The sequence below is a fragment of the Amphiprion ocellaris genome, chromosome 13, assembly GCF_022539595.1.
Source record: "Amphiprion ocellaris isolate individual 3 ecotype Okinawa chromosome 13, ASM2253959v1, whole genome shotgun sequence".
NCBI lineage: Eukaryota > Metazoa > Chordata > Actinopteri > Pomacentridae > Amphiprion > Amphiprion ocellaris.
The window spans coordinates 33,715,348-33,729,252 of record NC_072778.1 but is presented as its reverse complement, the minus strand read 5'-3'; the positions used below and the strand labels follow the sequence as shown (position 1 = coordinate 33,729,252).

The following is a 13,905-nucleotide window of genomic DNA, read 5'->3' as shown; positions in this document are numbered from 1 at the left end:
TTTCTCATTTAGTTTTTATGTAACCATATCCAACCATTCCTTGTCACAAACTCTGTTGCGCACTTGTAGATGATAGAATACCTTATTTTGTTCTGTTTTTAAAATAGGAACGATAGAATGACTCAGTAGAAAAATCACAATCTGTGGCTGAAGCCCTGGACCTTTTACACTCAGCACTATCACCACCGAATGACAGTTAAGATTTATTTGGACTGCAGAAACCAGACTCTATACACTGCAGTTTTTCACTGCAAAACACAGTTTGTCTTGGCTGACAAGGCTGAGTGGAGTAGTCCCCGGTGACTTGCATGCTTCTCTCAGGGGCAGCAGACCGGGTCAGAAAAGGTTAAGCTAAGCCAAACGTCTTCTAAATAGAAACAAATGGAGCACTGACCCCTTTCCAGCTTTTTGACACTCTGCAGCCATGCATCATTTGCAGCCTCCATGCTGTCCTTCTTCTTCCTTACCCAGTTAGTGATGGTCAATAACATTTGCTAGAGAATTTTATTGAGAGAAATAGAATGTGCAGCAGGCTTGTATACTGTGCATGTGGGCTTGTGTCTGAGGAAAGGACATAGATAGCGATTCATACACGGCTCTTGTGAAGGGGATTTTTCTGAATCTGTTTTAGCCCCAGGGCTATTTAGCGATGTGCTTCGTGCCTGCATGAAACCATATTCAGCGGTGCTTACAGACTGTGCAGAAATGCAAAATCCCACATTAGTGCAGCTGTTTATTAAGGAGGTGGCTGTACCAAAGGGGTAGAAAGGGGTAGAAAACTACACTTAAGAGCACTGGGGTTGTTTAAATATGTACAGTTACACCCCTTTTCTGTCTCTTACCATCCCTTTCAACTCCACAATGTTTCTTCTTCCTTTCTGTTTGCGTCTCCTCTTTCTGTCACTTCAACTGTTCTTCTTTTTCTCTCTTTTGCACTCTCCTCATCTGCAGACTGCACTGGATGTGGAGCTGAGATCAAGCAGGGTCAGTCTCTTCTGGCATTGGAGAAGCAGTGGCATGTCAGCTGCTTCAGATGTCGGACCTGCAACATGGTCCTCACAGGAGAGTACATCAGCAAGTGAGTGGTAATAGGGAAAAAACCTAGAGCGAAACAACATGCAAACAATGACAAATACAAAAATGTCCGGTGAAAAATGTATGTTGTTTGCTTTTGATGAAGTTGATTCTGCTTTTTCTTCATATCCAATTTCGCCAGATACGGTTAACGGTGCATTTGCTACACTACAGCAGTTTCCTTTATATGTTGCAGGGATGGAGTACCATACTGTGAGGCAGACTACCACGCCCAGTATGGGGTGAAATGTGAAACCTGCAGCAGATACATCAGCGGAAGGGTCCTGGAGGTGAGAATGCAACCAGATTTCAACATGAGATGATGCCAACAGAGATTTACGTGCACCGAATCTGCACGGATCTGCAGCAGTTTGGAAATCCAAATTGGAACTAGACTGTGTGTAATCGGCATTATCAGAACTGCGCTGTTGCAGTTTATCCTCAGCTCGGTTTAAGCCCCCCTGTGCTTTAGAGAGTGAGCGACTTAAGATTGAGAGGTGATAAGAAAAATTTTTGCTCGACTTTATTAAGCCAAAACAAATTCAGCTGCTGCTTGTTAGTCCAACACTGGACTTTTTTACTGTTTCTTCTTGAGCGGCGCCTACCTGCACTAACACGAGGATAAAAGCTCGGCTGAACCCTCAAGATTGTGGAAGGAGCGGAAAGTGCAAGCGAAGTTATAAAAAGATCAGAGAGTAAAGAGTGAAGGGAAAAGATGGTAGATGGAGGGACGCACGCAGAAAGCAAATTCTGCAGTGATAAAAATGAACATTTGAGCATTTAAAAAAAAGAGATAGGAGAAGTAGTCAGCAGTGATGTAAAGACAGCAGAGGAGAAGAAGCTGTGGGGCGGACAGAGGAAAGAAGTGAAGGGAAGGTAACGATGGGAAGAGGAATGAAAATAAGGAAAGTTATCAAGTGCAGATGCTAATTAAATGTTTTGGAAGAGTCTCGGGAGGGTCTCATTGGTCTGTTGGGACCTGTGGAAAGGGAACAGACGTAGTAAAATTTTGTGAGGCGCACACACACACACACACACTTACACACACACCCACCTACACACGCACACACACGCACGCACACACGCACACACAAGGCCTTGTTGTCCTGTGCTCCTTTGCTTGTCAGAATGGCTGGTGTAAAGTGCTTTGTTCCTGACTGTCAGCCTCTCTGGGCTATTTATAGACATCGGGACATGTCAGCCTTTATCCGCAAGTCTCTCCCTCTCTTTCTCTTCCCTCTATGTCTGTCTCACTTGCTCTCGAAACATGTGTGTGTTGCATGCCTTTGGTCTTTTCTTCCGTCAATTTTTGATACCGTAATGATGCACTTAGTTAAGATGCAGCACGCAACTGATCTCAAGAAGCATAATTCCAGAGAACATAGTGCCCAGGCATACACAATAAAGTCCATTTAGGATAAGAACAACTTTTGAGCTCTGTCTTGCCACTATGACATGTACCAATAAGTCATTCACGTGTCTGTTTGAAAGTGTAATGTTACCGTGAATTTTGTGAATCTGCCTGAAATCTTTGCTGTTATTATTTCCCTGATATATGTGTGAAAAACCCAGACTAATCTGTTTGTGCAAGTGGCTGTGCTGATGATTAGGCTTGTTGTGGCACATCTCGTCTGTCCAACTTTCCAGAGCCAAAGGTTGTTAGTTTAATGACTAGTTTTAGAGAAGGTAGAGAAAGGGGAGAAATAAAGTGAGGAAGTGGAAGACAGAGGGTCATAAAACCTTCCTTCCTTCCTTGAGTTTCACTTCTCGTCTCAGTTGGGCAATAAATTTAGCAGCCTGTTAATGCCACTGGAGAAAATCGGGGGTCTCATTAGAAATGGTAGCAGCAGCTGCTGAATTGATACTATGTGACCACAGTCGGTAAACGCTCTGCTGCTCGGAAAGCAGGAGGCGGAAATGCTGCATCCTCTCCTGGCTTTCCTTTCACAGTAATCTGAGCCGCTAGAGGAGCACGGTTATTGGTTAAGATGCAGCTCAGATACAATTAAGAACCCTGCTGCACGCTCGCAGTTCTTGGAGACAGCTCATTCGTCGAAGATTACCGATTTCCTGCAGATCACATGAAAGCATCTGTTTTATGGAAGTCAGTGCAGTATAAAAATTACATAATACCCCACCGCCCGCACACAATGCTGGGTGTGTTTGCTTGACACAGTTCAGGCCTCAGCAGTGCTTCTATAAATAGATATTCTCTCATGGTGTGTCAGGGAAGGCAGAGGTGATGGGACGGGGCCACGCCTCGGCAATCAGCCCCACGGAGACACATGTGAGAAACATCAGGACCGTGAACTGCATCGTTTTATGTGTCCATTTCACCTGCGCCATGTGTTCCAGTGTGTTCCCTTGAGGTGCTCTCGGTGTCCAAGGACATGTTTCACACTCTTGTGTCCTTCACTTCCGTGGCCACCCTCTTCCTCTCTTCATCATACACACACTTTTCTTCATGTGACTGACCTACAGGGATCTTTGCTCTAATTATGGCATGGGGGAAGAATGGGTGGTGGCAAGCAAATGATGGCTGCATGCTGATGAACCTGCTACAGGCTATTCAGTAATGTCTTCATACTTTACGAGGTCATTGGTGGTCAGGTGATACACAGTAGAAAACATATGGAGACAATGACCTGCTCAAGGTGGGGGTGCAATTTGCAGATTAGCCCTCAATCTGTGAAACTATTTATGAGGATAATTTATGTTCTGTCACACCTCTTTTTTGCTCCTCTCCTGTTCACAGGCAGGAGGGAAGCACTACCACCCGGCTTGTGCAAGGTGCGCCCGCTGTAACATGATGTTCAAAGAGGGAGAGGAAATGTACCTGACAGGTAAAACTAAATGCAACCACACACATTCTTTCGAGCACACTTGTCATTGTACTATGCAGATTGCAAGGCATGTGGAAACACCCAATGTTGAAATGTCTTCCCTCTTTCATTTGCTCTTCAGGATGTGAGGTGTGGCACCCATTATGCAAGCAGGCGGCCAGGGCGGAGAGGAGACTCAGGGTGAGCCACAGTTTTGAAATGAAAACGCTCAAATAAAATTAAAGTGTCATTTCCTGACTATGTGCATTTTCCCCCTTTCTGTTTCCATCTGTGTCATTGTTCCTCACAGCACAGACGCCTGTCAGAGGCCTCCATCTCTCCTCCGGGTTCCTCCATAGGTTCTCCCAGTAGAGTTATATGTGTAAGTAACCTGTGACCCTGCAGCTTTCGGTCGCTTTTACTGCCACTGCCACTGAACGTACCCCTTAAATCACACCAGAAACACAAGCGCTACCCGTAGACCTGCAGTGGTTAAACACAAGAGGCTGCTCACTCCCTTGGCCTGTTCACTTGTCTTTGTCCCAACTCTGTTTTCATTATTGGTGTGGCAGTTGTTGAAAAGAAGTCAAGAGTTTTGTTATTGTTGTTACAGTGCGAACAACAAGAAAAATGACACCAACACACACCACTAATGGTCTTGTTCTGTTTCCCATATTTTCAAAAGAAATTAACGCATTGTTGATGTGTTATATTTGTGATGTTAATTTTCAGTCATCAGTAACCAAAATACACAACTACATACTGAAAACATAGCATTTTAGCAATGCTAGCATTGTGGCTATAGGGATGTCACTACTTTAGTCAATGATGTGTCCTGCACTGTGCAAACCTGCTGCGCACGTACAAGCATATATGACCCAAATTCTGTTTCTCCTACTGACTTTAAAGATAGTTTGTTTTGAGTTAAATATCTGTGAAATTACAAGATTTTTTCATAGATATGGAAAGGTTTCAGAGGAAGAAACCTACTGACGGTGGTGATCCATTGACTTTTCATCTAATACCATCTTTAGGCTGATGACATACTCATCAACCTCAGCTGTATTATACATGGATATGAATTCTCTGAGAAGTTGTAAATCAATCAAGAATAACATACAACCACTAAAACATTATAAAGAATCATAAATAACATTTTGGTAATCAGTAATACTGTTAATTTAGGGCAGTGGTGGCAAACACCTTACATTGAACCAACATCAACATTTAATCATGGCTTTTTTGACACGATTTGCAATAAAAGACTTTAATGTTTAAGTGAAACGGATTTCTACAAGGTAATGTCAGTTTATTAAAAATAGAAAACCTAAAATAAGTGAGTGTGTAACTATTCACCTCCTTAAAAGTGACTCACCGAATACAACACAGGCGCAACCAATTGGTTTACAAGTCCCACAATCAGTGGAATGGAGATTGTCTGACTGCACTCAATGTGTCTCATGTGACTGTAGCATAAAGACATCGATATCTGGAAGTTCCAGGCACTGGTGAATCAGTACAACCTGGTTATACCTACAGCATACGAAGACAAAAGCTCATACATCATTACAAACACAGCATGCCACTGTAAAGCATGGTGGTGGCAGCATCATAATGTGGCGATGCTTCTCAGCAGCAGGCCCTGAAAGGCTTGTGAAGGAGGACGCTAAAATGAATACAGAAAAATATAGGAAGATCCTGGAGGACAAACTGATACAGTCTGAAAGAGAACTGTGACTTGGGAAAAGATTTGTTTTCCAGCAAGAAATGACCCAAAGCATACAGCCAAGGCTACACAGAAACAATTTAAAGAAAACAAGGTGAATGTTCTGAAGTAGATCTACTAAATACTTAAATTAAGGAAGTGAAGCACTTAATTTAAGTTATAATGTTTAACTAAGTGACATTACTTTGTTTAAATATGTTTTCTCTTTGACATGAAAGAGTCTTTTTTTATTAATTCTTATCAAAAATGACTAAATTAAATTGACCATGATTAAATATTGAAAAGCAATAAAAGAAGGCAACCTTCCAAGTAAGGTGGATACTTTTTATAGAGTACTGTATGGTATATATACACTAGAAGTGCACTGATGGACCATTTTAAAACTGGACTTCAGTCATTGTGTTGCTGTATGACGGTAGTATCAGCATGTCAAAGGTTGTCTGCATGCAAGCAGGAATCACCGCTCTCTGCTCAGTCCTGCCCTACTCTGCTCTCGTCTCATAATCAATGACCTTTCTGTTTAAGGTGATGGATGAGGGAGAAATGCAGCGTAAGCACGCTTGTCGTCCATACTGTCTCCACTCCTCCTCCCTCTCTCTTTCTTTCTCTCTCTCTCTCTGCTTTCTTTCCACATATGCCGAGCTCCTGAAGGTCAGCAGCTCACAGTGCTGTCAGCTTCTGTGTGCGTTTGTACTTGTATGTGCTTCATCAGCTCTTGCTGGCCCTCTCACCGCTGCATGATCTGCTCACTGTCACTAGTGGAGTTCTCATTCTACTTTGGTTTCTGTGCATTGTCCCTGTGGTTAACGTAGGGTCTCGTTGCTGTTGTATCTGTCTTTGGTGGGTGTATGTGTGTCCTCCTTCCAGGCCAGAGTGGAGAGTGAGATCCTAGATTATAAGGACCTAGCTGCCCTGCCAAAGGTCAAGGCCATATACGAGGTCCAACAGCCAGACCTCATATCCTCCTCATACCAGCCGTACCACAGATACATCTCTGATGACAGGCTAGACACTTACAGCTATGGGGAGGTACTACTGCCACACACTCCAGGCCAAACGTAGCATCGCTCTCATCAGTGGTCTATTTTCAGAAGGAACGAAAGCATTTGTCTTCATTAGAAGTCTGTCATGCAGTTATGTTGGGCTCATTGTTTTGCTGTTTTTGCCATTGTTTTCTATTTTTCAGAGGACGACTGTTCAGGAATTTATTGTTCTTTTATAGATTATTTTGATTTGGTAAAATGTGACAGAATAATACAAAATTTGGAACTTAAATTATATATTTAAACTCCATCTGCAGAGCTAGTTTCACAAGGGGGCACAATTAAAGACATAGTTTTTTCTGTTCAATTTCTATTATAGGAAGTCAGATTTAAATTTTGCAAAAGGGCTTTGTTCACAGTAAAAAATCATGAATCTTGCCCTTTTTGCAGAACTCATTTGAAAAGGATTTTTTTTTTTGATCAAACTTCATTCAATTCATTGTGGGTATTTTCAATAGAAATCTGGTTAAAAAAAATAAATCAATCAATAAAATTTAAAAAATGAAAATGATGAGCCTCAAGTGCTGCCTGACAAACAATTCACATTAGTTTCTGGCACATTTCTTATTACAGATCGATCACACACAGGGATAGTTGGGCATGTTTGAGAATTTTGCTTTCTTCCCAAGATTTAGATGGAAGAACGACATCATTCTCATATCTTTCTGCTCACTATTAAGCTAAAACCAGGAGGCAATCAGCTTAACTTAGCCTTATGAGTGGAAACTTGGGTAAACAGCCAGCCTGCCTATGTCTAAAGTTAAAAGAAAAATCTACAAATTAGCAAGTCCTAACAAGACATATATATCACCCAATAAAACCACCTGACAGTTTTACATTCTGGTTTCTGTATAGATGAGAAAAATACATGTGAAACATTAGTGAAAGTCTGACAAACATGAGCGTTGTCCTCAAGTTCTCATCTAAGAAAGCGAATAAGCTTATTTCCAAAAATGCCAAACTATCCCTTTAATCAACTTCAATATAATTCCACGTCTGCTCAGATCATTTTGAAAAACTGTCTGATAATTCCTTGTGGTCAGGTAAATACATATGTGAAATATAGTTGTTTTTTTGTTGTTTTTTTCCCCCCTACAATCTTAACTTACTGCTCCAGTCTAAATGAAAACTTTTCTGTCTCCACTGATTCTGCAGTCACTTGGGACACTCTCTCCCTATTCTCAGGTGAGCATTCTTTCTTTAAATGTAAGTAGCAGATCAGTTGGGACAAGTTCAAACCAGTGAAGTGTTGTTATTTTGGCTGTCACTAAGCTATTTGTCTCCTCGTTGCCCCCTGCTCTTCTTTCACTCAAATCATGTGCTTTGTTTTCATCTAGGACTACGACAGCCTGGATACAAAGCAGAGGCGGTGCTCCAGTCCAGGTTATATTGACTCGCCGACATATAGCCGCCAAGGCATGTCGCCCATAATGCCTCGCTCTCCACAGCACTATGGATACCCTGGTAAGAAAGGTGGCATTCAATCCTCGTTGTCTGCTTATAACATCAGTGTTTAGGGTTAGAGCTTCTGAAGTTGCCAGGTAACCAGTGGAGACACCAGCAAGTCCTTGGCCCCAACCAAGACACAGTCTGGACAATAACCCCTTTATATAACCACAATGTATAATTTTTGCAGTTTGTTATTTGTACATATGTAATGTCTTAGTTGGAGGTTTTAAAAATCGTAGAGTCACGATAATTGTTTCTATCCTAATTTGTGAAATTATTCCTTTATTAGACATCAAATTGCTTGTCATTTCCATCTGTTTGTCATTACCTCTATTATAGCGACAATAACTAACCCCTCATATAGTGTAAGTGTCATAAGATTAATAGATTCACCGCCTTAGGGCTGAATGTCTGTCGAAACAGATCTCTGGCTGTCTCATGTGCTGCAGTTGCTCCTCTGTTTTCATTTCATTTAACTCTTACACATGTGCGGTGACACTCTGAAGAAATCTGCTCTGCTGAGTCAGTAATCTTTGTCATTACACAAGTGGAAAAGTTATCTGGTGCCACTTTGTAATTTGAACAAGAGCTGTTTAGTTTTCATCTGCATGTGTCGAGGCTTTCCTTCATGCTCTCGTTTCCTTTGCTGTGATTGGCTGTGGCTGGCGGCAGGCTCTGAGAGTGGCAGGAGTTCACCTTATTACGGCCAAGAGGGGCGGTCAAGCACCCCCACCACAAACCAGCCCCCTAAACATTTTCATGTACCAGGTAGGAGTCCTCATCTCCTCTCTGCACTCAATTTCTTTTTATTACTCTTACAGCGATTTCATCAGCCATCACTCACTAATGCAAATCATTCAGAAAGGTTCTTTTACGTTCCGTGGGAAAGAGGATGCTTAAAAATGTGACTAAGTTGTATTTTTATACGACACATTACCGCTCTGGCATATTCTTCCCCTCATACCGCATCTTCTTTTTATCTTCCCGTACAGTCATCCCTCATTCCTCTTTCTTCCTACTTCTCCTGTTACCATCATCCCATCTAGCAATTCACATCCCCTCCATGTTTCACCTCTTCATCTCCTCTTTCTCTCCTCAGCCACAGGGGATCCCAACATCTACAGGAAGCCTCCCATCTATAAGAGAACGGGTACAGTGCAGTTAGCCCCGCCTTAGCCTGCCTGTCCTCCTGTCGGTTTAGTCATGCTGTGTTTTGGTGTAGATGTTTTTACTGATCTATCGATGTCCCTCAACAGCCCTTCATTATTATGCATCGATTAGTATTGATGTTCCAGTTATTGTTGAGGCCGAAGCCTTCACCAACAAAAACAGATGACTGGAATGGATTGATGTTGTGCTAGAGAGAGGAAACAGAGTTCGACTGCTTGTTTTGAAAAATGGAAAAGAAAAAAAAACATATCAGTCAGTCATATTGCATTAGTGGCAGTAGCTGAATGTAAAAGAGCTATGTTTTTAGTGTGCATGCCACGAGCGTAGGTATGCTGCTTCTGCGTGCAGCTCCCGACAGGTTCTTAATGGCAAATAGGGCTGCAACAGGCCATGAATGAAGTGAAGGTTGCTCAGGCGTGACAAGTGTTGAGTACATGGGACTCTGAGGACACACAATTCACCAGAATAGAACAGACCGACGCAACAAAGCACACTGGAAAACTGCATTATAATAGGGATTTATATTTGCTTTGGGGAGTCTTCTTGTATTTGTCAGTCTGGCCTGGTTAGCCAGTTTACAGTTTAGGGCTACTGTGTTATTCATTTAAAGGATCAGGCAGAACCTGGAGACAGCTATTGAGCTAACTGTAGAAAACAAATGTGAGTTGTTGCTCATTTAAATAGCATGGCAGAATGGTTAAGATGCTATTTGTGCCTTTTTTTTTTTTAACAAGTCATTAAACTTAAATGCACTGAAGCCATCCGGATAGCGTGCTTGAGTATAAACATGCATAAGAAAAAGATTCATTCTTCCCTCATCACATTGCACTTGAAAAGGCTTTTCAGCTGAGAGTCACAAGATCTCCTGATTGAGAATAGTGTATCTTTGTTGTTGTCCTGCATGCTTCTCTGTACAGTATGTGTGAGTTAGTTAGTAAACAGTGTGTCGACCCGTGTGCAGATACTTTCATTCTTCTCAGTTATAACAATTATTACATCACTGGCTGTTATATGTCCGTGTACAACCTTTATCTTTTGCATATAATTAGGAAAGTAATATTTCAGCATATGTTGTAAATGTCAAGTTTATGAACTTTTCAGCTTGCCTTCTTAGAACATGTAACTCAAACATCCCCATCAGTCATATTGATCCTTCTTGTACTGTAAGTCTTCCTAAATAGCTATTGATTGTGATTTTCTCTTGTTTTAGCACTAAACAGAATTGATGTAAAGCCACATCAGATACATGTGGAGTTGCTTTGTGCAGCGAAGGCCAGTTATGTACTAATCTTGTTTGCTACCTGTATGGAAAAGAGGCTGTGTCAAAAGCCCTGCTTTTTGATTTTTTTGATTTTTTGGATTTACACTTGTGCTTCTCTATGGGTAGCAAAGCTCTCACATTCTCACATCTCCCTCTGGGATGCCTCCAATAATGTTTCCCTTTTCTTTTCACCTCTTTTTTATTGCATCCAATCACTTTTATTCACTTCCCTCCTCCACCTTCTGCTCCACTTTACCCGGTGACCTTGCCACTGTAAGTATCTCCCTCCTCTCGCTGTTTCATTCACTGTTGGTAGATAGATATTTCATACCTGTGTGTGTGTGTGTGTGTGTGCGTCTCTCTCTTCCTGTATTTGTCATCCGATGTCAATATTTTACAGCCACGATTCCTCTGACAGAAGTTTCAGTCTGCTGTCAGACTTTGCTGTGAATGTGTTTCTCTGTGTGCGTGGGGCTCAGGTGAGGTGAAAGTGTGAGTCTTAAAGACGAGAATGTCTGCCACTGTTGTCATGCATCATGCGTATAGGAATTCAATGGGTCGTGGATTGGGGCTGGCATGGCTAATGGCTAACAGAGTGAAGAGCGATCTGTGTGACATTACACTGCATGTTACATCCATTGACTTCCATTGACTATGCTTCAGTGCGGAGTGGCATCAATATCATCACCTCACACCACTCATGGAATGACTGTGTGCCTCAGGCTGAGCTGTAACCGAACTCACTTTAATGTTATTTTCCCACTGTTGGCTGAAATATTGATCTCCCCCGACAGAAGTGGTGGATATGATGACTGAGAATTTGCTGCGTAAATGTACTCTCTCGCTGCACATTTTTGTGCTCTTCATTAATATGTTTTGTTTAGCACTAAGCAAGTGCTAAGTCTTAAAGCAATTGTTTGACAAGTTGGGAAATTCACTTTCACACCAGGAGCCAGATGAGGAGATCAATGTCAATCTTATAAAGTATCTGTCTTTTCAGTATGCAGCCAGGAGACGGCTGACTTAGTTTAGCATGAAGACTAGAAACAAAGGAAAACTAAATTCACTGACACGTCAAAATTGACTAATGAAAATGTTATCTCAAAAACTGGGCAGAAGATCTTCCAGCCTTTTCATGACAGCTGAAAAGCACAGAAGGTCACTGCTTTAGCCAAGAAATAGCCTCGCAGATGACTTTCTTTCACACTCTGGTTTTTCTACGGATGAAAGAAACAAGATACAATGGTCTTTTTGAAAGTTAGATAGAGACGTGATTGATGTAAAGCTGGAGCCAGGAGGCAATTTAGTTTCAGGCTTTATATCAGCTGTTCTCAGACTTATTACTCAAAGGTCCTTATCTGATTTTTTCAAGGTCAGAGGTTAATAACAAAATAAGTGCTTTCAAAGTCACTTCTTACTTATAACAAGCAGACATTCAAGTTCAAGAGCGTCGAGCCTAGTGGGAGAAATGTCACTGTTTGCCTGCAATAAGTCGCATCACTGTGACTACAAACATCACTTCGTTAGTACATATTTATTTCTGACTCAGACGTAATCTTACATTTACATTAGTTGCAGAAATTGAATTTAAAAAAGTTATATTAGTTATGTTAAGCAGTAATATTTGTTGTACATTACTGCATTACTTGGGTTATTCTCCATATTTACAACACTGTAGGGTCTCAGCCTAAATATTCATTATAAACATTATACATAAAGAAGTGTTTTATGTTTTTTTGTAGAGTTTTACTGAATTACTCAGATTAAAAGCACAGCATAAATAACAATATAGAGTCTTAACTTCAAAATTCACGTGTTAGGTCAATTTAATAACACCAATCAGAACCTTTTATTATTATTATTATTATTATTATTATTATTATTATTATTATTATTATTATTATTATTATTATTATTATTATTATTTTATTTTATTTTATTATTGTTTTTTTTTTTTTACTGGAAAGCACTTGGACACCATGGCTGTTACATTAACACAAATGCCACATTTGACAAGTGATGAAAACAGATTCAAACAAGATGAAACAGTTAAATCAAGATTTTAGATATTTTATATACATATATAACAACACATGTATATATCTATCCATCTATCTATCTATCATCTATCTATCTATCTATCTATCTATCTATCTATCTATCTATCTATCTATCTATGTATATGTATGTATATATATATATATATATATATATATATATATATATATATATATATATATATATATATATATATATATATATATATATATATATATATATATATATATATATATATATATATATACATAAGCACATTGTTCCTTAAATTTCAGAAGATGCCATACAATCAATTAATCAAATTAAGAAAATAATTGACAGATCAATCAACAATGACAATAATTGCTAGCTACAGGCCTGATGTGCACTGGAAAAAACGAGACATTCCGTATCTCTGATTTAGAAGCGGAGTACTTTCTCCATTGTAAAGTTAATCATTAGCAGCAACAACACACGATCCTTACAGAAGCAGTTAATCCACATTTATCTGGCTGCAGGATCACTGTAAATTATCTCCTACTACACTGTGTATAAAGTAAAAAAACATTGCACTTTTCCTTCTTCAAGTTAACTTACTCATAATTCTAGGTTCCTATTGAACCGACAGATATGAGAATGGTTTCTAATTTCTCATTTAACTCTTGGGGAGAAACTGAATGAGCATATTTTCCAAAATGTGAAACTATTCCTTTAACAAAAGTACTCGTTTTTGTATTTCTGCTTGTCTTTCTTTTCCTTGATCACTCGATCCGTCTTTTTCCAGACAATCATGTGGAAGCAGCCACCAAAAGCAGGACCAGCGAGGACATCCTCAGATCCTCCAGACTGTCCACCTACTCTCCAGAGCCATACACCCAGTCAGAGTGTGACTACTACCCCTACACCAGCTCCCCGAAGGGTAGGAAACCCTGTCACTTCACCTGTTTAGAGCTGCCAGCTACATCTTTTTTTTCCCCTCACAGACATTGGAATACAGTTCACGTTGTAACCGTGTTGTCATATTTCTCACTTACTCTGTTACTGTGTTCCACTCGGAGCTGTGCATTCGTACAAGGGAATCTCTTTTATCTCTTTTCTCTCTCAGCCTATCGGGTGCCGAGAAGACGCTTCTCGACGGGAGGAGATGAAGAGAGTTGGAGCCAGAGTCTTCAAAGAGTAAGAGCTTCATTATTTTCTATCTTGCCTTCTTCATCATCACATGCTGAAGTCCCTCCTCAAAAACACCCATAAATAATGCACTCTTCATACTATGGAGCCTAAACTATCCCCCTTCACTTTATTTGCTTCTCTCGTGATTTCTGC

The 13,905-nt window shown here is 40.5% G+C and overlaps 1 protein-coding gene across 8 annotated transcripts in view; it reads left to right on the top strand.

The window, feature by feature from the left end:
- Nucleotides 1–13,905, top strand: part of ablim3 (actin binding LIM protein family, member 3) — a 49,064-nt gene that overhangs the window by 30,006 nt on the left and 5,153 nt on the right. For 2 of the 8 annotated variants that reach the window (XM_035942876.2, XM_035942875.2), the window contains exons 5-16: nt 952–1,078; nt 1,271–1,364; nt 3,830–3,917; nt 4,039–4,097; nt 4,207–4,278; nt 6,490–6,651; nt 7,812–7,850; nt 8,003–8,129; nt 8,787–8,882; nt 9,214–9,264; nt 13,385–13,501; nt 13,688–13,758. In XM_035942876.2, the coding sequence (XP_035798769.2) occupies nt 952–1,078; nt 1,271–1,364; nt 3,830–3,917; nt 4,039–4,097; nt 4,207–4,278; nt 6,490–6,651; nt 7,812–7,850; nt 8,003–8,129; nt 8,787–8,882; nt 9,214–9,264; nt 13,385–13,501; nt 13,688–13,758 (1,103 nt within the window). Of the gene's footprint in view, nt 1–951; nt 1,079–1,270; nt 1,365–3,829; nt 3,918–4,038; nt 4,098–4,206; nt 4,279–6,489; nt 6,652–7,811; nt 7,851–8,002; nt 8,130–8,786; nt 8,883–9,213; nt 9,265–13,366; nt 13,502–13,687; nt 13,759–13,905 lie in introns of all 8 variants that reach the window. The other 6 variants (XM_035942877.2, XM_035942879.2, XM_035942878.2 and 3 more) reach the window with 6 other exon arrangements.